The sequence below is a fragment of the Lathyrus oleraceus genome, chromosome 5, assembly GCF_024323335.1.
Source record: "Lathyrus oleraceus cultivar Zhongwan6 chromosome 5, CAAS_Psat_ZW6_1.0, whole genome shotgun sequence".
In the NCBI taxonomy this organism is placed as follows: Eukaryota; Viridiplantae; Streptophyta; class Magnoliopsida; order Fabales; family Fabaceae; genus Lathyrus; species Lathyrus oleraceus.
This window is the reverse complement of record NC_066583.1, coordinates 302,353,042-302,378,087: the sequence shown is the minus strand read 5'-3', so window position 1 is coordinate 302,378,087 and position 25,046 is coordinate 302,353,042. Positions and strand designations below refer to the sequence as shown.

The 25,046-nt window shown below is 35.7% G+C and overlaps 1 protein-coding gene across 1 annotated transcript; it reads left to right on the top strand.

Moving 5' to 3' along the window:
- The first annotated feature begins 15,406 nt into the window (after positions 1 to 15,406).
- LOC127088207 (inducible nitrate reductase [NADH] 2) lies at positions 15,407 to 19,713 on the top strand. The gene is made up of 4 exons (XM_051029123.1): positions 15,407 to 16,371; positions 16,447 to 16,587; positions 16,668 to 16,900; positions 18,333 to 19,713. The coding sequence occupies exons 1-4, from the start codon at positions 15,438 to 15,440 to the stop codon at positions 19,632 to 19,634; spliced, it is 2,610 nt and encodes an 869-aa protein (XP_050885080.1). The 5' UTR covers positions 15,407 to 15,437; the 3' UTR covers positions 19,635 to 19,713.
- Positions 19,714 to 25,046: the final 5,333 nt, after the last annotated feature.

Here is a 25,046-nt window from a genome sequence, read left to right as displayed (position 1 = left end):
ATATTGTCTGCCCATTTAAAAGAAAGTGCCCCATTTATGGTAAATCATTACCTAGTATTGGAACTACCATCTATACCATTTTCACACGCTACCTCAACACAACCACTTCCATCTTCATCAAACTGTATCGTTCATCTCTGTTAGGGCAACAAAAATATTTTCACAAGTTCAATAAAATGTCACAACATCCATCATCTTCTGGTTCAAAACCCACTCACAAAGCAAGAACTCCCTCCATGGATTTTTTGGATGAAGACGTGTTGGAAGTCATTCCCCTTTCAGTAATCCCAGGCGACACCCCTGGTCCATCTTCCACGACAGGAAACACTCAAGGTAACAATTCTGACAACCCTCATCCTAAGGATGACATGCATTATACAGATCGTGTCATTAGGAAACTGGTCACAAGGATCCTAAACGAAGGACACTCAGTCAAGGGAGTTTCGACTCCTTTGTCTAGAAGGGACCCCTCACCTGAGGTGGAACCTCAAAATGAGAAAGATGATGATTCATCTAGGTCAAAGAAAGACATTGCTGCTGAGGGACTGTGTTCTCTAGGAAAAACCTTGCCTAGTAAGAAACCTGTAGATGCTTCTCAACCTAAGAAGTATGACTCTGCTGAAAAGGTGATTGATTTGGAGGAAGAGAGCTCAGATAGTGAAGATGACACCCTGCTTCATCACTTGGATCCAAGTGTTGCAAAAAGAATGAAGACCAGGAAAGGGAGGTCTGTGGCTGATATGATGATAGCCAGAACTAGTAAGAAGGCTGCTGCTGTAGGTCCTTCTAAATCATGGAGTAAAGTAGAGGTCAAGAAGAGAAAGGTCATAGAAAGTTCTGATTCTGAAGATGATGTCGAAGACGATGTCCCAGACATTTCCCCTGCCAAAAAGCAAATTGTTAGAAAATCTCCTGCTAAGGTTGCAGCTGTGCATTTGGACAACATTTCCTTCCAACTGGAAGATGGTGCAGCCAAGTGGAAATTTGTTATACAGAGGAGAGTTCTTGTGGAGAGGGAACTAGGGAATGAGGTTGTGGAAGTGAAGGAGGTTATGGAATTGATCAAGTCTGATGGTTTGATGAAAACAGTTAGTGCATTACCCCAATGTTTTGAAGGTCTGGTGAAGGAGTTTGTTGTGAACATCCCAGAGGATATTGCTAACAAGAACAGCAAAGAGTTTTGCAAAGTGTTTGTGAGAGAAAGGTGTGTAAGGTTCTCCCCTGCTGTAATCAATAAGTTCCTAGGGAGAGGAACAGAAGGAGCTGTTGAATTAGAGGCCACAAACAATGAAGTCTGTAGGACAATCACTGTTGGTCAAGTCAAGGAATGGCCAAGCAAAAAGCATTTATATGCTGGCAAATTAACTGTAAAATATGCTATCTTGCATAAGATAGGTTCAGCCAACTGGGTGCCAAGAAACCATATCTCAACAATCTCTAATGTTCTTGGAAGGATAATCTATGCTATTTGAACCAGGCTCAACTTTGATTATGGAAGGTTCATGTTTGAACAAATTATTAGACATGCCTCCACTAATGCAGTAAAGCTGCCAATTTCCTTTTCCTCAATCATTTGTGGAATAATTTTAAGCCAGCAACCTGGTATTTTAAACACAAGTGATATCCCCAGTAGAAGGAAGCATCCATTGTCAATTCATTACAAGTTATTTGAGGGCAGTCATGTCAATGACATTGTCATGACATCTGCAAGGAAGGAGCCAGCCTCACAAGGTGGTCTGATTGCTCAATTAAAAGAAACCTGTAAGGAGTTGGATACTGGGATTAGGGTGGCCAAGGCTAGGAAAGAGGCTTTAGAGGTTCTCATTAGTAGCTTGGAGCAAGAAGAGATGGATAATATTGGTGAAGCCAAAGAGACAGATGCCCATACCTCAAGTGAGAGGTCTAATTCTCAAGATCAATCTAGTGGTAGTTCTGGATCTGAAGGTGAAGAAGATGCTACCTCCTTAGACTAAGATGTTATGATGATGGTCCCCCTGGTGTAATGTTGTGTGTTCTGGATGCTTAGATGTTCTTGGATGCTTTGATGTTTTCTGTTTGATGTTTGTAATTTTTGTTTGGCAGTCCTTTCTGATGCCATGATGTAATTTTTGGGCTCTTTATGAGTTCTCTGGATTTCTGATTATCTCAGCTATTGCAGCTGTGTATAATTATGGTTTGTATCACCTGAAATTTATGTTTAACATTTTATATGTTATAACATCCTTTGTGACATTCTCTGCTAGACGGATTGACATTTATTTTGTCTAATTGGTCACTTTGGTCTATTTTGACTAAAAAGGGGGGAGAAGTTATTATGTGGAGAGATGCAGTTAATGTGTGGAGATGTGGAGAGCTGCAATTATTATGTGGAGAGCTGCAGTTATTATGTGCTGATGTAGGTAGCTAGGCTAAACAGATGACATTAGATGTCTGAATAGAATAATGTTCTGTGTTGCACAAGTGATGTTGAAGAAGATGTCAGAGGGTGACTCTGAATGTTACAGGTGATGTTGTTGTTGAAGGAGATGTCTGTGTTGAACAGGCTTAGGGGGAGAAGAAGCACCTATGTGTTTATTGTGTATATTACTAGTTGCTATTATAGCTAGTAATTATGTGTTTATTGCTTCTGCTGCTGCTTAACTGCTGATATGTGTGTACTCTTGTGAACAAATGGACTGATATATGTTTTAGCCAAAATTTGCCAAAGGGGGAGTTTGTTGGTTCTAAGTGTTGGCAGCAATTTCGGTAAAACCTAGAGCGTTCACAAGTTGTCAGATGTGATGTCTTAACATAAGATATCTTGTACCTGCTGGATGTTTAAAATGTGATTATGCAGGATTTTTCCAGGATGTCAGACCCGATGTCATGACATTTGTATACAAAACATTCAGTCTGAATGTTATGTATTATGTGATTGCGTTTTTAATGTAAATCTATGTATGATTGAAGATATGATTAAACTGTTGGTGTAAGCCCTAGAGGCCAATACTTTTGGTACTTGTATCGAATTATTTATTAATAATAAAAGGCATTTTCTTTATCATGGTTGATTAATAAAGTCCCTAGAATAGATAGTCCGTTTAATGTATTAAGTGTGACTTAATCATGAGAACACATTAAACATAAGGACACTATTCTTAAAGTATCCGTAGTCGAGCTTTAGTGTGAAGTGGGATAACATTAAAGCATTAAGACTATTATGTTTGTAGACTGATGATCACATCTCATGGATCATGGATAAAGAGTTATCAAGTCTTAAACATAGGTATGAATATTAGGAGTAATATTTATACCGGATTGACCCGCTATGAGAATACTATATAGAAAGATATGCAAAGTGTCATAAGTTATTCTCATGGTGATAATAGTGTATACCACTCTTCGACCTGAAACCACTATGGATCCTAGATGTAGAGTCGAGTGCTTTATTGCTGATCCAATGTTGTCCGTAACTGGATAACCATAAAGACAGTTGATGGGTACTCCACGAAGCATGCTGAGGGACATGAGTGTCCTAAATGGAATTTGCCAATCCTGCGTAACAGGATAAATGTCTGTTGTAAATATTAGATTGTAAATAATAATTATTTCTATTAGTAATGAGGCCCATTAGTCAAAGCCCATTAGGTTTTCTATTCTCTCTTATTTAAAGCATGTTGATGTAACATGTAAGAATAACTTTTAATATATCAAGTAAAATATTTTACAACATGGTATCAAGAGCTCCCGATTTTGGGGGATTCGCTTCCGCCTAAACCCTAGCCGCCTTGTAGCGGAGTTTTTTTTTACTGCAGTTTGTTGTTGTTTTTGGGTGTTCGGGTCATTGTTGTTTTGTGTTGTAGCACATCGTGCTTCTTGTTTTTTGTTCACTCATCTTTGAAACCCTAACACATCCTGTTTCTTGGTTTGTTTTCTCTCGATTGTCCTTTCAATGGCTGGGTCTCTAGCAGTTACTGGTAAGAGTTTGTGTTCCCGATCTCTTACTGTTTGTGGTAATATTCCTAAGAATGCGTGGATTCTTGACTCTGGTGCTACTAATCATATGACATTAGATTCCACATTATTATGCTCTTATACCACACCTTCGAGTATTCCTTATATCACTGTTGCTGATGGCTCTCATGCTTGTGTTGTTGGCACTGGAAATATTGACTTGCAACCTCCATTCCAGTTGCAATCTGTGCTTCATGTTCCCACACTTTCCCACAATTTAATTTCCATCCATAAGCTTACCCGTGATTTGAATTGTAAAGTAATTTTTTCTATGTCCCATTGTGTTTTTCAGGACCTTACCACGGGGCAGACGATTGGAATTGCTAAGGAAAAGGAAGGGTTATACTACTTCTCTGATGACCATCCAAAGGTGTTGTCCTCCTGTTTCCAGTCTCAGTCTTCCTCTTCAGCCTCACAAATTTGGCTTCAGCACAAGCGTCTCGGTCATCCTCCATTTTATATAATTAAGTCTATGTTTCCGTCGTTGTTCTTACACCATTCTGTTGAGTCTTTTAAGTGTGATGTTTGTCAGTTGGCAAAACACAATCGTGTATCTTTTCCTTCCAGTTTTAATAAAAGTGATGAACCTTTTGATTTGATTCATTCTGATGTTTGGGGACCTGCCCCTACCTCTAATATTTTTGGTGCAAAATGGTTTGTCTCATTTATTGATGATTGTACTCGGGTAACTTGGATATTCTTGATGAATACTAAATCCGAAGTACCACAAATATTTATCCAATTTTATAATATGGTACAAACGCAATTTGGGAAAGGCATAAAAAGAATTTGTTCTGACAATGGTAAAGAATATGTCAATCATACCTTTTCCAACTTCACTAGTAAACATGGCATTCTCCATGAATTCACATGTGTTGACACCCCACAACAAAACGGTGTCGCAGAAAGAAAAAATCGTCATTTACTTGAAGTTGCTAGATCTCTCCTTTTTCAAATGTCTGTTCCTACCTCTTATTGGGGTGAGGCAATTCTTACTGCTGCCTATCTGATTAACCGGGTCCCATCTCGAGTGTTAGGTAATAAAAGTCCTGCCCAATTTATGCTTTCACGTTTTCCATCTGTTTCTATCTTACACACTCTTGAGTCTCGCATTTTTGGTTGTGTTGCTTTTGTTCATGTTCACAAACAATATCGCAACAAATTGGATCCCCGTGCTGTCAGATGTATCTTTCTGGGTTATGCACCCAACAAAAGAGGGTACAAATGTTATCATCCTCCGAGTCGAAAATTCTTTGTCTCCAAAGATGTCACCTTTCATGAAAATGTGTCATATTTCACTCGTTCTCAGTCTCGGGGGGAGAACATAAGTGACTTAGAGTCAGAGTCAGAGTCTGAGTCCGAGTTTCTGATCCTTGGTCCTAGCCTCCCTAGAACACCTATCAGTGTTCCCTCTCTTGAACCCGAGTTGTCACCTAGTTTGAGTTTGAGTCCTAGTTCAACACCTGAGTCTGAGCCAGTAAGTGTTCCTGGTCCTTCAAGGCCTTCTGTTTTACAGGAATCAGCACCTCCAGCACCAACTCTAGTGTATCAGAGAAGAAGTAAACCTGACCTTCTCCAGAAACAAATTCAACCGCCTGAACCGGAGGTAAGTACTGAAAATGATTCCTCTAGTGATGATTGTGCCATTTCTGATACTTGTGACACTAATCCAGTTGATTTACCCATTGCTTTGAGGAAGGATAAAAGATCTTGTCCCTCCCTATATCGACACCCTATCTCTCAATATGTCTCCACTAAACATCTTTCCACACAATATCAAAGTTTTATTGCAACTGTTGATTCTGTGAAAATCCCATCATCTGTTGAAGAAGCATTGCAAAATAGAAATTGGGTCCAAGCTATGGATGAGGAAATGAGAGCACTTGAAAAAAATGGTACTTGGGAGATTATTGAAAGGAAAAGAGACAAAAGTCCAGTTGGATGCAGATGGATCTATACTGTAAAGTACAAATCTGATGGTACACTTGATCGGTACAAAGCAAGACTAGTGGCAAAAGGTTATACTCAGACGTATGGTATTGATTATGAGGAGACATTTGCCCCAGTGGCAAAGATGAATACTATTCGAATTTTATCATGTCTTGCTGCTTCATGTGGATGGGAATTGCAACAGTTTGATGTTAAAAATGCGTTCTTGCATGGAGACTTAAAGGAAGAAGTGTATATGGAGATTCCACCAGGTGTTGGCATAACAAATGGAGCTAACAAGGTGTGTAAATTGAAGAAAGCCTTATATGGACTAAAGCAGTCCCCTCGGGCATGGTTTGGAAGATTCACAAAGGCAATGATGTGTTTGGGCTATAAGCAAAGTCAAGGAGACCACACTTTATTTTTTAAACATTCACAAGGAGGAAAACTGACTGTACTTCTTGTTTATGTTGATGATATTATTGTTACAGGAGATGATTTGATTGAGAGACATTTCCTCAAAGAGAAATTATCAGCAGAGTTTGAGATGAAAGACCTTGGGCAACTCAAGTATTTCTTGGGAATTGAGGTAGCCTACTCAAAGCAAGGCATCTTTATTTCTCAAAGGAAGTATGTGCTTGATCTTTTGCAGGAAACTGGCAAACTTGGATGCAAACCTGCAAGTGTTCCCATTGAACAAAATCACAGGATAAGCTTTGAGGAGGAAAGTGACAAAGTTGACAAGGGTCAATATCAGAGATTAGTGGGAAAATTGATTTACTTGGCACACACTAGACCAGATTTGGCATATGCAGTCAGTGTGGTGAGCCAATTCATGCATGATCCGAGGGTGAGACATTTGCAGGCTGTAGACCGCGTTCTACAATATCTTAAAGCAACTCCAGGGAGAGGACTTTTGTTTAAAAGAGGTGGAAATCTAACTATGGAGACTTACACTGATGCGGATTATGCCGGATCAGTGAGTGACAGAAGATCTACGTCAGGCTATTGTACTTTTCTGTGTGGTAACCTTGTAGCTTGGAAGAGTAAGAAGCAAAGTGTAGTTGCTCGATCAAGCGCCGAGGCAGAATTTAGAGCTATGGCACTAGGAATTTGTGAGCTATTGTGGATGAAACAAATTCTAGAAGACTTGAAGATACAATGTGAAGGTCCTATGACATTGTTTTGTGACAATAAATTGGCTATTAGTATTGCTCATAATCCTGTTCAGCATGACAGGACTAAACACATTGAGATTGACCGACATTTTATCAAAGAGAAGTTGGATAGTGGACTGATAACTACATCTTACATTCCTTCCGGGCATCAGCTGGCAGATGTGTTAACAAAAGGCTTACCAACAGAAAGATTCAGGCAACTTACTTGCAAGCTGGGAATGATAGATATCCATTCACCAGCTTGAGGGGGAGTGTTGTAAATATTAGATTGTAAATAATAATTATTTCTATTAGTAATGAGGCCCATTAGTCAAAGCCCATTAGGTTTTCTATTCTCTCTTATTTAAAGCATGTTGATGTAACATGTAAGAATAACTTTTAATATATCAAGTAAAATATTTTACAACAATGTCTATGGGCCCAATATTGAACTGGACAAGGGTGACACGGTCTATACCTTGTGTTCAATATAGACATAAGGGCAAAGGGGTAATTATACACATAATTATTATCACAGGAGGTTTTGTCAGATCACATGACATTTTCGTGACTTGGGTAGCAGTGATGTGTTGCTAGATACCGCTCACTGTTTATTATGTTAAATGCGTGATTTAATATAATTGCCAATGTCGCGAAAACCTATAGGGTCACACACAAAGGACGGATTGATGAGAGATAGAATAATTAAGGAACATCGTAAGGTACGGTGTACTTAAGTAGAATACGAAATATGGTAAGGTACCAAATACTTAAGTGATTTTGGCATATTATGAGATATGGGCCAAAATGCACTTAAGTGGGCTTTTTGGCTTGAAGCCCACACAAGTGGTTCTATAAATACAACCCCTTGGGTAGAAGCATTGTCACTCCACAGTAACTCACTGAGACAGACAACACAACTGAAGAGTTGGAATTTCGTATCTCTCTCTCACTCAAAGCCTTCATTCATAACAGCTAGCACTGCGATTGAAGGAATCCGTTCGTGTGGACTGAGTAGAGACGTTGTCATCGTTCAACGTTCGTGATCGCCCCGTGGATCTGTATCAAAGGTTTTGATCATTATCAGAGATCTGCACCAAAGGTTTGAATCGCCACAAGAGGTAACGATTCTATCATTGATCATGCCCATTCGTAAGAATCACTAAATGGAGAAAATTTTAAATTCCGCTGCGCCTTGGATGGCAATTCTCCAACATAAACACACTATCAATCAGTAATTACAACGAGATTAACTTATTTTCCAAAGAGATCTAATCAACTGTCATGAGAAGATTTGAATGGAAAATAGTTTTAGGGTTTTATGATGTCCAAACCCAGCAAATTGCTTCTATAAAAAGGACATGGAAAACCTGATTTGAAACACAAGAAATAAGGAACGAAATATTGAGAGAGAATAAGGGTTTTAGTCTTGTGTGGTCGTGTGAATTGTAAGCCATTCAATTCATCCATAGATGATTGAATTGGTCTGATTTTTGAGTTGTAATTTGTCACTCAAAGCTTTTAAGCATGAGTGTGTGTCTACTTGATTGAAGTTGTTAAGTAAGATCAAGTGTGTGTCTTTGAAGAGTGTCTTCTTTTCATTGTAATTCTTGTTTAGTATCACTGGTGTGATTGAGGGGGAGTGAGTGGGATCTCATATCTAAGAATTCTTAGGTAGAAGTCACACGGGTAGAGATTAGGTGAAAAAGACTGTAACTTGTGTTATTTACTGAGAGTCTTTGAACTGATTCTATTTTAGTGGATTTCCTTCCTGGCTTGGTAGCCCCTAGACGTAGGTGAGTTTGCACCGAACTGGGTTAACAATTGCGTGTGTATCTTGCATTATTGTTCTTTATCTTTTATCCTGTTTGTATTGTTCAGATATTAGTGTCGTGACATTACCTTCAACATCTCATATCTGATACCAGAATTTCAATTCTTGAAAACATAATCGCATATTCAGGATCGTGACAAAAAATAGCTTCTAATGATATATTCATACGTAATTAACGGTTAAGAATTGAAAAATCATTATTTTTAAGTTTATGTGTTTTATGCAAAATAAGTGCTTATTTAACAAGCAACATTCAAAACAGTAGCTAAAATTGATCAACAAACAAATATCCTATAATTTATGACAAAGGTGTGGAAGAGATAAAGGATTACTGACAAAGCGGAGATTTACTCCGGTTAGTGTTGAATATCGAAGCGTCGAAAAGAAACCCGGAAAACTTCAAGAATAAACTCCATTAATCCAATTAACTCTCAAGCTTTGGCAATTATTTTTGACGATGAGTGAATGTAGAAGATGAATCATGAATGTAGAATATTGATGAATAAGTTTGAATTGATGAATCTTAGATGATGATTGTTGATAAATCTTGATAAACTTTAGATGATGATTGTTGATGATAATGTAGGATTGTTGATTGATGATTTATTGAAATTGGGTTGTGGCTAAGTTCCACCATTTTAGAATTTCAATGTGAAGTTCTAAATGGTGATGAAGATGAACTTTAGTGAGGGTGATGGAGAAGATGATTATTGAGAGAGAAATTGAGAAGAAAAAGTGGTAGAAAAATAATGATTAATTGTGAATTTTCCAAGTTAGGTTAGTTAACCCCCCAAAAATGTGAAAAATAACATATTTATATAGAATTGGTAGGTGAATGATCACCATTGGATTGTGATCCAAGTAATGGATTTATCAATGGTTAGAAAATAATTTAATCATAAGTTGCAGATCATCAATTTCAACCATAGGATTAAGAATTAAGAGTGGCTAGGTTTGAGTGAAAAAATGGAAGTTGAGATTTGTGTTTGTTTGAAATTTTTGTGTTAGTTTGGAAGTTATGGTAGTTAAGGGTAATTAGGTAAATGGATGGGTTGTTGAGAACTAGGTAGTTAAGGGTAGTTAAAGACTAATAGTGTTGGAGTTTAGCAAAAGTATCCAGTTAGGATGTAAGACAAAGAGTTACTAGTAATTAACTTGAATTTTCATGCATTTTCCTTGATTTTTCTACCACTTTTGCCTTGAATTTTGAGTGGCTTAACCCATAACTTTTAGTACTTTTGAGAAGTGATATTTTTCAATAAATGAATGAAATCTTCATTTTATTTCAACTTTGCCCTTTTTCTTGGAATCCAAGCAAACCTCCGAAATAACCATGAATCTCAAATAAAGAGATGATCCCCACCACAAGTAATACGGGAAATAAACCAGAATAATTACCAAATAATATTCACCTTGAAAATCCACCTAAATCGATTAAATCTATTATCATCGAACCTTTGGCATACATTTGTTACCATATGTAAATATCGATGAATGCATGATCAAATAGAAACAAAGTATGCAAATGAACAAAACCATAAGCTAGGGGAATTGAATAATAAAAAAAGTAGGGAAAATTTTGGGGTATGACAGGGATGAATACCAATAAATAATATAAATACAATAGGGTGTGGGATCATCACACTAATGACTGCCACGCTGATACAAAAATGATGTCTTCGAAAATATGTATAGTATGATGGTCGATTCACAGATAGAACAAGATCTTCATGCTAAGATCACTGAGGAAGAACCTTTCCAACCAAGAGGTCCCAAAGTGTGTAAGAATAGCTGGGATAGAGTAAACATGACACACACTAAATACGATAGTTAGTGGATTTGTAGGAGGTAGTGAATCTAGCACATCCCTAAAAAGTATGCTTTATAGGTGATACATGTTTCCATTGCTCCTCCCACCGCATTTAGAGCCTCAGTCATAACTAACAATTTCATATTGAGGATACAATTCCACGGGAAGATGGTACAATAGTGATTAATCTCTGAATCCAAGATTGGAATGTTAAGAGAGTATTGGTTGATCACGACATTTCGATGAATATCCTCTATTGGGAGGTTGTCCAAGGATTGAAGTTGGACCTAGAACTCCTTCATCCATCCAAGGGATCACTAGTAGGCTTCTTAGATCAGAAAGTGTAGGTCCTAGGTTATGTCACAATTACTACCACCTTCAAAATGAACGGGATTGCAAAAATGATAAAAGTAAGATACGTGGTGATAACTTATCATTCAGCTTACAACATCATCGTAGGTACGTAGGCCTTCAACTCTTTGGATGTGTTCTTATCGATGTTATATCTAACCACGAAGTAAGCGGTAAATAATGGGCTAGTTGGAGTAATAAAGGGAAACCAAGAGTTAGTAATGCATTGCTACAAAGATAAATTAAGATTAAAAAGAAGGCCAACGAGGAGCTCATCTCGGACGCATACAAGATCCAAAGTATGGGCCTAGAAGATAGCATAACTCATATGGAAGATATGGAGACTGTTCGGATAGGACCTGGGGAATATCAAACTACCCATATCAGAACGACCCTTCCGAAAGATGAAGAGATCGAGATTTTATGGATGTTACGAGATAATGCAGATATTTTCACCTGGGAACCCACATATATGTCTCGAATAGATCCAGGTGTGGTGTGTCATTAGTTGCCCATAAAACTCGGAGTGAAGCTCGTCGTCTAGAGGAAGCGAAAGGAGGGGAAGAGAAAAGATTGGTAATTGCAGAAGAGGTAAAAAAATTACTATAAGCGAGATACATCCAAGAAATAAAATATCCCACATGGCTAGCTAACATAGTGATGGTGAAAAAGAACTCATGGAAATGGTGTGTGTGTGTGTGTGTAGATTTCACAAAGCTCGACAAGGCATGCCCTAAAGATCCATATCCATGACCCAATATTGACAAGATCATAAATGGTGTGTAAGGTTTCAAGACGTTGAGTTTCATGGACTTGGTTTGGATTAAATATTTTGGTGGAGTGTAGATCACAAAGAGCTAGAATTAAAATCATTTGGTGGGAGCATGGGGATTTGGATGGTGAGAAAATGGGTTTGATATTTCTAGTGGAGGCGTAACCTTTTTGTTTGGGAGGAGGATTTTATAGGGGTTATGGTTCATGTTATACTCAGAAAAGTTAGACTAGGTCAGAAGGACTCTTGGGTTTGGAAGCATGACTCGAAGGGTTTGTTTTTTTATGGGTCTTCCTACGAAGGTCTAGTTACATCAGCTTCAAGTTAGTTCTCTAGACCCTAATAAGTTATCTAGTTATTATCTAGAGGATGGTTAGGTTGAGGGTCCTCCAAGATATGATCCCTTCCAAGGCGTTGTGTCATTGCTAATCCTGATGTCATTTTTTGGGTCGCGTGTGAAAACAAGGTGGAGTGTATGGCCCATTTGTTTAGTGTGTTTGGATTTGTTTGTATTTAGTATAGAGTTTTTAAGTGGTTGCACTACTATAATAAGTATATTTCACCATGGTTGGAATAATAATTTCATCACGGGCGATGGTCCGTGTAACGAATGGCGTGATAGTAAGTGAGTTATTTTCCAACACGGGCTATTGATCATGGTAATAAACTGGATATCGCACTACTTTACACCACATGGAATATCCAGTCCTAGTGAAAAATGAAAGATTCAACTGTCGTGAAATATGTATTTTTTTAAAATATATAATTTTTTATTTTACATAAATCTCATTGATATAACTTGTATTTTTGTGGATCATATCAGATCAAAACATATTAACAATACATTTTTGAACCAAAACCAAAATGGAAACTACTATGAACTAAATAATGTATTATTACATCAAAACCAAAAGGCACCAAAATAACATACATTTTATATATCATTACATCAAACAACTAAACAACCAAGATACAAAATTATTATGCACTTTATTCATTATTCTGAAGGAAACAAGATATAAAATATGATTGAACGTCTTTTGGTGTCTTGTCTCTAAACACCTACAATTTGAAATTATAATACTTGTTAGTATAACACTTGTTAACACACATATATAAACTCTTAAAAATTATGATAAACAGTTAATATGAATAAACAATAAAAAAATTTCACTTGTTAGGTTTCCCATGTGCCTTCTTCATGATCATAACAGTGATATAAAATAGTTGTTTTACTTGGGATGCCATAATGAATTGCTAGTTCATATAAGCTGCCTTATCAAGGTCAACCCATGTGAATCATAACTCATTAGTTTGTACACCAGTGCTCTAGTCAATCTACTTGCATTTAAATAAAGACACATTGATTAGAACATAATTAGTGTCCCAATGTCCTCAATGACCCCAAAGTACGGTCTAAATGTCATTATATGATTCTTATCTTTGGAATTAGAGATGTACATGACTTCAGCCTCAACCATTAAGATATTATTTTGTATTGTACTATTGTCATCCTTTGATTTGGTATAAAAGGAAATTTTACTATTGTCGTATGCAGTCCAAGTTACTACTTAGAATTTAGGAATCTATGATATCCATTTAATTTTCTCGAATAAACTGCTATCATCAAAAATACTTTCAATAAACCAATTTATGAAACTCTTGTTACGTTATTTCAACAACCACTTGTTACTCATTCTGAGAAATTTTTCCTTGATAATTCTTTTGTGAGTAGACACGTGAGGTTGGACTTCATCAACATTATTCAAAATATAAAAATGTGTTTGAAGAACTGCATCCTGAGTCATTGACTTAACATTTAAATCCTGAGTACTTCTACCTTCATATCTTCCATATTGTTAAATTTTGACTAATCCCGTCACAACATAGGTGATTGAACTTTCTTCTCAAATTTTTCGATACTTCAGCATATAACACAAAGATAATAAAAGATTCATTTGTTTTTAGGAAATTTTCTTTCTGCGAATTCAAGAAATTCAATAAGTCATTTCTCATACACTAGACTTAATCTATTAGCTTTTATCCAACTATAATCCATAATATATTCTGAAATTTATATCAAATACTTTTAAAGTCATTTAACAATACAACAACAACATTCACAACAAAAGAATAGCAATCTCAATACACCAAATTTACTAAGTCACATTTTAAAAACAAAACATGGTTAAGTCATAAAAATAATACACCAACTACAACAATACCATATAATATTCTCAACAATAAAAAACAATCTCAATCATAACATCATATAATATTAAACAACAATAACAAAAAACAACAACATTCAACACTAAAACTCTAGGATTTAGGGTCTCAAGAACAACAACAACAACATTAATGTCACATGATTAGTGGTGAAATATTTTACATACCATAAAGGTGAAGAGAGGAGTCAAAGAAATGAGTTTTGTGATCCCTTCTTGTGAGTTTCGACTTTCCTTTCCTTGATTCATACTATATATGATGGAGGTTAATGAAGAAATGAGTTGAGTGAAAATGGGTTTTCTCTAGGAAATTGTTATATTCTGAAGGATTTTCGCTAGGGTGGTGTTCTGTTATGAGAGAAATAAACTTCAACTTGTTATGTTTTAATTAAAAATGAATACTTTTCATCAAAGTTACTATTGACAACTGTGGTGATAACGTAACACATTTCACCACAGCTACTTTTATCAACCGTGGGGAAATGTTCTACATATGTGTCTATATAAAGGCTAACACGTCCATTTTTTCCACTAAACATAACTCTTTCTTCCTCCAAATTTCATCTTCCATTCTTATTGCATTGTTGTATCACTGGCCCTGAAGGTTTAGGCTTTGAAGATACTAAAATAGTATAGTGAAAAACTTGGTTTTAAGATTAATATCAGATTTCACTTTATCAAATAAAGGATATGTTTGAAACTTGACATTAATTTCAATACCAAAATTTTCAAGATAGTAAAAATGAATGAAGATATCGCAACATAAAAGTGTCTTAAAATAAATGAAACTTAAACTATATGCGTTGAGATTCGAAGCGTGTCCTTAGGTGAGACATTTCTCTATGATTGGAAAATATAATCGTGGTGAAATGTAATTTAATTTTGATTTAAATTTTTTTAAATAAACGTGACTAATTTCCCCATAGTTGGAAAATCTTAATTGCCAATTTTCAAAATATTGACCTTCTCTAAAACATAAGACCTATAGAAATAAAATACTTAAAGAGCAAAGTCGTCCGCGTAACTTAAACCATATTACCCCATTCTCTAATTTCAATCATTATAGTTTTTTGAGGTGTACAAAATCATTCAATCTTATGTCATTTTTTATAAAAATCATTTTAAAATGAATTAAAATTTTAAATGTGTACTCAAGAATTTCGTATAAATAATTGTATAGAGTGTTTGACGCAAACAAAATCATTTTCGAAACCCACATTTCAAGGAGAGGAAATAAAAACGTGATGGATTTGATTCACCATAGTCCACCACCATGCTTCTATATAAACTCTCTTCACTCCTTTCATTTTTCATCCCAACAAGAGTATTCCATTTACTATTTTCTTGCTAAAAATACCCCAAAATGTCTACTTGCATTGAAAATCGTCCAACCAACACTACCCTTGAATACTGCGTCGCTAAACACCACAACTCCATCACCCCATTGCTGTCAAATTCTTCAAACAAAAACAAAGATGAAGATGATAAGTATTTAAACATGATTATAAAGGGAAGATCCGAAATAGAACCCTCAGTGCTAGACCCTCGTGATGAAGGAACTTCAGATCACTGGATTCATAGAAACACTTCCTTGATCCGTCTCACTGGCAAACACCCTTTCAACTCAGAGCCACCACTCCAAACGCTCATGCACCACGGCTTCATAACACCGGTTCCGCTCCACTATGTCCGCAACCACGGGCCCGTTCCCAAAGCCCGTTGGGCCGACTGGACCATCGAAGTAACAGGCCTAGTAAAAAACCCAGCCAACTTCACAATGGACCAACTGGTCAACGATTTCCCAAGCCGCGAATTCCCTGTGACACTCGTTTGTTCCGCGAACCGTCGCAAGGAACAAAACATGGTGAAACAAACTATTGGCTTTAACTGGGGCCCCTCTGCTACCTCCACTTCGGTGTGGCGCGGTGTACCGTTGAGAACCATCCTCAAGCGTTGTGGAATCTATAACCGCAACAGTGGGGAGCTCTATGTTTGCTTTGAAGGCGCTGAGGAATTGCCGGGTGGCGGTGGGTGTAAATATGGAACTAGTATCTTGTGCGAGGTTGCACTGGATCGTACCCGTGATATCATTCTCGCGTATATGCAAAACGGCGACGTTTTGCTTCCTGATCATGGGTTTCCTGTACGTGTTATCGTGCCTGGTTTCACTGCAGGGAGAATGGTGAAATGGTTGAAGCGCATCGTTGTAACAACCAAAGAATCTGATAGCTATTATCATTACCATGATAACCGATTACTTCCCTCTCACGTTGACGCCGAGCTTGCCAATACAGAAGGTATAGATATAAATATAGACATAGTTTAGGGAAATAATTTTTGTTGATTTCTAATATATTTCAAAATTGTACCAGCGTGGTTCTATAAACCGGAGTATATTATAAACGAGTTGAACATAAACTCAGTGATAACAACGCCGTATCACGGTGAGATATTGGCGGTTAACTCAGACACTACTCAGATGCCTTATTTACTTAGAGGCTATGCATATTCCGGTGAGTTTTATTCTAATGCATGATTAGTTTCATCATATAAATACTTTAAGTAGAGAAATTGATTAGTGTGTCATGCAAAGGTGGTGGGAGAAAGGTGACACGAGTTGAGGTGACGATGGACGGTGGTGAAACGTGGAAAGTATGCCGATTGGAGCATCCAGAGAAACCAAACAAACATGGTAAGTATTGGTGTTGGTGTTTTTGGTCGTTGGAGGTTGAAGTGTTGGAGTTCTTTGGAGGGAAAGAGATTGCTGTGCGTGCATGGGATCTGGCTAACAACACCCAGCCGGAGAATCTCAATTGGAATCTTATGGTAAGATTCGCCATACCTCATTTGGAATCTGATATACTACAAGTTAGGGTTGCTGTATAAGTAACAGTTGACTTTTTCAATGAAAGTATAAATTGACTTGGCAATATATTATTTCTAATGATTTGCGAATCTAACTTATACTAAGTTCTTAATTATTTTAGAAAATTATCTCATACCTCTTACCTTTCCACGATAAATGCCAATATGATATCCATCAATGACAAAAGATCATATGCTGATGTGACAAGTTATAATATATAGTTGATTTTTTATTGGTTACCTTAACGAGAATTGTTTATAATTTACTAGATACCAACTAAATGCTCCACCTTAAAAAAAAACTCTAACGGTACTAAATACTTTTAATGCATATGGACAAATTCAAATGAAAAAAAAAAACTTATTATTTGACTAAATTCAAAGAAAAAGAAGAAGAAAACTACACCTCTTCAATTTTGGGAAAACATAGTTTTTTCAGAGGGATTGGAAGAAAAAAGAGGGTAGAATTTTGAGAAAAGAAGAAAGATCAAATGAAAAAATAGAGATTTATGTAGAGAAGGTTTTTGAGATTTTTTTTTTTTTGGGACAACTTTTTTACTCATCACAAAAAGTTATATCTTCGATTAATTCAACCAATTACTTATCATCTTATTATATTTAAATATTTATTTAATGGTTTAAATTTTAGAGTATTTAAATGTAATTTACTGTATGAATAACTCTACCCGATTTTTTGAAGTGGGTAAATAAGAAATTTTCTTTACTTTAATTTTTAATATAAAATTTCTCTAATTTTGCAAACTAAAAAATTGTTCTGAAGAGTTGTTTGAAGTATTTTAAAGGATTTACATAAATTATTCAAATATAATTTATATTTGCGTAATATTATAAAAATTAAAAATATATTAATGATCAACATTCATCTACTATTTTATACAAATTATTCTTTAAAATATAATTTTTTTTTTAAGTCCTTCTTCATCCTCTCTCCCAACTCGCAATTAGAAGGATGTGGTGAAAAACATTTAAAATAAATCACTATATAACAGATTTCTATCATTTACTTGCCCCATAAAAAAAACTTGACTTATAAATTTGATTACATAGTTCCTAATACTCCCTAAAAAGTTTATAAAAATTGAAGAAAAAAAATTGTTGTAATAATAAATATAATAAAATTGAAAAAAAAAGTTGTTGTAATAGTAAATATAAAAAAATTATATGTTACTTTTATCTAATTATCCTTACCATTAATAATATAATAAAAGAGAGAAAACAATTAATATTTTTTAGATTTATAAAATGACAATTCGTTAATGGTATAGAAAAGCTAAACTACAATCATTAAAAAAAGAGTGATTATTATTGATTTTATTTGATTGAATGACTTATTACTAATTATGTTGATGCATTTTAACTTTGAAATGTATAGGGCATGATGAACAACTGCTGGTTTAAAGTCAAAACAAACATGTACAAGCCTGAGAATAAGGGAGAAATATTTGGGATAATGTTTGAGCACCCAACCCAACCAGGAAACCAATCTGGTGGTTGGATGGTCAAAGAAAAAGAACAAGCATTTCAGAAATCATCAAACTCTGACCCAACCAAGAAGATCAATGTTTCCTCATCACTGAACACAAACAGTACTAGCACTACTAGCTCAAAAATGTTCACTATCTCTGAGGTGAAAAAACATAATAACTCTGATTCAGCTTGGATCATCATAGATGGTCACGTTTATGATTGCACTCACTACCTCAAAGACCACCCCGGAGGTGCCGATAGCATCCTCATCAACGCCGGCACTGATTGTACAGAAGAGTTTCAAGCCATCCATTCTGATAAAGCAAAGAAAATGCTTGACGATTACTTAATCGGCGAGCTCGTAACCACGGACGGAAATGGCACCAGCGAAGTTATTGTTACACAAATTCCTACTAATGTGGCTTTAACAAACCCGCGTGAGAAAATTCCATGCAAGCTTGTGTCAAAAACATCAATCTCCCACAATGTTAGGATCTTCCGGTTTGCTTTACCTTATGAGGACCAACCATTGGGTTTACCAGTTGGGAAGCACTTATTTTTATGTGACACTATTGAAGATAAGTTATGCATGCGAGCTTTCACTCCTACCAGCTGTGTAGATGAAAAGGGATATTTTGATCTATTGGTTAAGATATATTTCAAAGGAGTGCATCCAAAGTTTCCAAATGGTGGCATTATGTCTCAACATTTGGATTCATTGCCTATTGGTTCAGTTTTGGATATAAAGGGTCCATTGGGACATATTGAGTATACTGGTAAAGGAAATTTTCTTGTTCGTGGAAAACATAAGTTTGCAAAGAAGTTAGCAATGTTGGCAGGTGGAACTGGGATAACACCGATTTACCAAGTGGTTCAAGCGATAGTAAAAGATCCAGAAGATCTCACTGAAATGCATGTTGTGTATGGTAATCAAAGTGAGGATGATATATTGCTAAGAAAAGAGTTGGATGCTTGGGCTGAGAAATATGAACGGTTCAAAGTGTGGTACGTGGTACAAGAAAGTAAAAGAGAAGATTGGGAATATAGTGTGGGGTTTATTTCTGAAAGTATATTGAAGAAGCATGTTCCAGATGCATCAGAGGATACAGTGGCATTCGCATGTGGACCACCACCCATGATTCATGGGGTGCAATCACATTTGGAGAAATTGGGCTATGATATCAAGAACAACTTGCTTGTGTTTTAGGGTACTGATGAGGATTAAATCGTTGATATATAGGCTGTATTTATGAATAGTTGTATATACTTTGTTGCATTTAGTTAAATAATTACACGTGTGTTTAATATATTGTATATTAAGAAAATTCCATCATGTAATATTATTTCAAGGAATTGCAAATGTTTTTAGTATACTACTTTTATATATGTTTTTACCTTGATTAGCTAACCATTCATCTAGCATCATTTCCGAAGGCAACTTAGGGCCCGTTTGTTTTGACTTTTTTTAAAAATGATTTTTATAGTATTGCATATTTTAGTATAAAAAAATTTTACAAAGAAACTTTTCATAAAAGTTTCAAATGAAAATTTGGTTTGAATAGTTATTCTTAAAATGTTATTTTAGGTATTTCATCATTTTATCGAAACTTTTTTTGGATATCAAATTTTCAAAAAATCATTTAATTTTGAAGCTATTTCAAATAGTTTTTCATAAAAATCAGTTTCAAAATACAATTTTTTGAAAAAATTATGGTTTTGACTATGTTTTGATCTTCAATAATGTATATTTATGTTATAGAATGGATAATTCAATCTTTTAATTTATAAAAAACAAATTTAGAAAAACTTATAATATTTTAAAAAATATTTTTGTAGAATCCATTTTCAAAAATATAAAGAAAAAAACCATTTTTTTAAAGCTAAAACAAACAGGCCCTTAATACCCATCGAATATATGTATCTTATATGTTTGGAGTAATTCATATTTTGAAATAATAGTATTAGTTTTTCCGTTAAGATAGTTTAGCATTTTTATTTACGTGACATTATTGTTTGTATATATAAACAAGGTAGATGTCAACAGCAACATACAACAGAGCAGTATACTGCGTGTGTATTGTGTACAGTGGAGGTGCGTAACCATTTGCTGTAATCGTTTTGTAAGAGTAGTGAAAAAAATTTATTTTCTCCCTTCTCTCTTCTTCCATCTTCATCTTCTTCACCTTGTGCACCAACAATTGCTATTAGAACTCTGGTTCAGATCCACATGGAAACATGAGTGAACGGTGAGACATTGTGTGATTGATTTCGTTTCTTGAATTCGTGTTGAATTTCTGACCGGAATCGTAATATAATCACGTTTCTTGATTCTGCGGGATTGGGAAACACTAGTGTTTTGTGAGATCTTAGTGATTTGCACAAGATTGAAGATGAACGAAAACAGTAATATGAGTACTAAGCTTCCAGTGTTCGATGACAAGAATTGGAATCGGTGGATGATTCAGATGCGTATGTTGTTTGGCGCTGAAGATGTTTTTGATCTCGCCAACGACGGTTACGTTCCGGTTTCACTTCTAGAAAATGCAACGGATACGTAGAGGAATGCTAAGCGTGATCTGAGGAAGAAGGATCAAAAGGTGTTGTTCTACATCCATCAGTGTGTGGATGTGAACGTGTTTGAGAAAATCGTTGATTCGACGACGACAAAGGCTGAGTGAGACACACAGATACAGTGCTATGACGGTGATGCATCAGTGAAGAAGGTAAAACTTCAGTCTCCATGTAAGCAGTATGAGAATCTCAACATGACGAACAATGAGAAAGTACCTGACTATATCTCCTGAGTGATTCTGATCACAAATGAGATGAAATCGTGTGGAGAAACTCTCTGATGAAAGGATCATTGAGAAGGTACTTAGATTTCTTACTCCTCAATTTAATTACATTGTGGTAGCAATTGAACATTCTATCGGAGGAGATTTTGATGATGAATTTGTGCTATTGATGGCTCTTGAATATGATGATGCGTATTTGGAAGACGGTGGTATATGTGTTAGAACAAGATTTTGGGTCTGCAATTTATCTCTAAGTTTTGATGATAACAAAGGATGAAACATTTTGGTACCCTAATGAAATTCTCTAAGTGTGCAGGACTCTAACGATAAATGAATCTGATGAAATAACATCTGACGCCATAAAAGTCCAGAACAACTGACTTAGAGTCAAAGTTATATGCTCTAACACCGAAGACAACAATGTCCACAATATCTGTCATCTGAAGATTCTGAAACTCTGCATTTGAAGGTTCCCACACATGAATACTCTAATGATCCTTACATCATAAGAACGTCTAATTAGAGATCAATCAAGAACTTCTGAAGAAAGCATAACATACAACTATATTAAGAATACAAGATCTAAGAGAAGAATCTGAATTCCGCACACTCTGATCAGATCAAGAACTTAACAACGAAGTATTCCAAATTTGGTATGAATCTCTATATGGAGAAAATTAAATACTCTCATAAACTGCTATGGAAAGGACAATAAAATTAATGTCATTAATGTCATTTAAGTCCCATCATTAGCAAGATATCAACATCAATGCTCCACTCAACGTTATCATCTCCAAGCACTATAAAAAGGCCCAACTATCATCATACCAAGACACGAAGATATAACACAAGAATTATGCACATCAAAATCAAGTCATACACTAAATTCTTGCTTTTAAGTTATCACACGAGTTGTTGCTCTAAGTGTGATTTTTTACCTTTGTTCTTACTGTGTTCATATTGCTTATCTAGAAGCACTAAACACTTTCTTGTATTTCCAAAATAGTTGTTGTAACTTTCCTCAAGTGACTTGTGAAGTCTGTAGACTTGAGAGGGCTAAGATATCACCGTACTCTTAGACGTTTGTTGTAATCTTTCTAGATTTTTGGATTAAGTCCTTATTGAAGGCGAAATCACCTTAGCCGGGTGGACTTGAGTAGCTTTGAACTTCAAGCGAACCAGGATAAACTTATGCGTTGTTTATTCAGTTTTGTGTGTGTGGCATTTCCAAAAGTTTTTATTATCAATGAAAATAATTCAACCCCCAATTTCTTATTTTTCTCTACCTTCAATATGGACATTGGTTGCTCAAAACATCTTACTGGAAATAAGAAATGGCTGATTGATTTTGACTCTAGAAATAGGACAAAGATCATATGTGCTAATGATAAATACCTTAATACTGGAGGTATGGGAAATGTTAGAGTAGTTCTGAATAATGGTAAAACAACATTGATTCAAAATGTGCGGTATGTTCCTGACATGAAAAACAATCTAATGAGTGTAAGTCAATTAATTAAGAAAGGATTTTCAGTTACCATGAAGGATAATTTTTTGAAGCTGTATGATTGTAATCATAAGCTTATTATGAATTCAGAATAAGGAAGAAATAGAACATTCAAAGTGAATGTTAAAACTGTCGACTCTGAATTCCTTAGTGTAACAAGCGTTGTGAAGGAAAGTGAGGTGTGGCAAAAAGATTTGGTCATCTGAACTTCAAAAGCTTAGGGCATCTGAATTCAAAGAAGTTGGTACATAGAATTTCTGCAATCAAGAAGCCAAAGAAGTCATGCAATGTGTGCATGAAAGGGAAGCAACCAAGAGTGTCATTTGCATCTGAAATGCCTCCAAGAGAAAAGCATGTTCTAGGTGTGGTGCATTATGATGTGTGTAGACCATTTCCAGTACCTTAACTTGGAGGGAATAAATACTTTATGTCATTTTTTGATGAGTTCACAAGGATGACATGTGTATCTCTTATAAAGTTCTAACACAAGGTGTTTGATGGATTTAAGAAATTCAGAATCAAGGCCGAGAATCAGAGCGGTTAGAAGTTGAAAATTATCAGAACTGATGGTGGAGGTGAGTATAACTCTACAGATTTCATAAAGTTATGTGAGGAGAATGGGATTGAGCATGGGGTGACTGCTCCATACATTCCTCAACACAATGGTCTTGCTGAAAGAAGAAAACATACTTTGCTTAATATGAAAATGAGCATGTTGAAGGAGTAGAAGCTCCCTCACACATTGTGGGGAGAAGCTGTTATCATTGCAACATATGTGCTCAACAGGTGTCCAACCAAGAAGAACTTAAGGATATAGAAAGAAACAAGACTTAGGAGTTGAATGAGCTTCTAAGGTGAAACTGAAGTATGTGGTTTTGTTCCCTTCTAGTGAAAAGGCCAATTCATAGCCGATGTGTTACTCAGACTCTGATTGGTGTGGAGACAAAGTTGATAGAAGAAGTACTTTTGGATATTTGTTTAAGTATATGAGAGGTTATATTTATTGGTGCTCCAAGAAACAACCAGTTTTTTCTTTGTTAACCTGTGAAGCTGAATACATTATAGATGTTATGGTTGCATGTCAAGCTATTTGGCTTCTGAATTTACTGCAGGATCTGAAGATCAAGGTAAACAAACCTCTGAAGCTGGTGATTGATAACAAGTTTACAATCAATCTTGCCAAAAAAACCCAGTGTTGCATGGGAAAAGAAAGCATATTGAGACTAAGTATCACTTTCTGAGAAGTCAGGTTCATAATGGAGTGCTAGAAGTTATGCACTGTAGCACCCAGAAGTAGTTCGCAGATGTTCTGACGAAAGCAATCAAGACTAATCAATTTCTCCACTTGAGGGATGGAATTGGTGTTTTTAGTTTTGATTAGTTGAATATGAATTAAGGGATGATGTTAGAAGTAATTCATATTCAGTAGTAATAGTATTAGTTTTTTGTCAAGCTTAACCTAGCTAGTGTAGGTTAACACTTTTGCCTATGTGGCATTATTGTTTGTATATATAAATAATGTAGTTGTCAACAGCAGCATACCGTATAGCACGGTACTGAATGTTTGCATTGTGTATAGTGGATGTGCATAACCATTTGTTGTAACAGTTTTTTTAAGAGTATTGAAAGTTTTTTAATTTATCTCTTCTCTCTCTTCTTCCATCTTCATGTTCTTCACCTTGTGCGCCAACATTTTATCCTCTCTTTCCATCAATGTGGACTGTACTAAGTGTATATGGAATGAGGATCTTCCTCCTGCTAAATCCTTTATGACTTGGAGATTGAAGAATGAGAAGGTACCCACTGATGATCTCAGGCAATAAAAGGTTGTATCTTGGCTTCAATGTGCAGCATTTACGGGTCTATTCAAGAAATAACTAATCATGTTTTCTTCCTTTGTCCTTATGCTATTAGAATTCGTAATTGGCTTGGTGGGACCCTTAATGCTTCAGTCCTCATAGCTTCAAAAGATAATGTTTGGTCCCTTTACAATAAGAGTAAGTCCTTTTAAGGTCTACTTGTTATCAAAATAATTATTGCATGCATTGTTTCCTCAATCTGGTTGGTTTGAAATTATGCAAGGTTTCATAATAGGTCTACTCCTATACACTGATCTTGTAGTGATATATTTTTAGAAATAAGTATTAGGCGTGGGATGACTATTGATTTCCCTTAAAGGGCGAGTTCGATTTGCCACCCTCCATTAGGGACCATTTCACCCTAAATACTCCATACTCGCCCAGTCGTGGGAAACAGGGGAAAAGATGTTCCTCAGACAGAGAAAATTTATGGTCAACAATTTAACCCATGTTTTCCT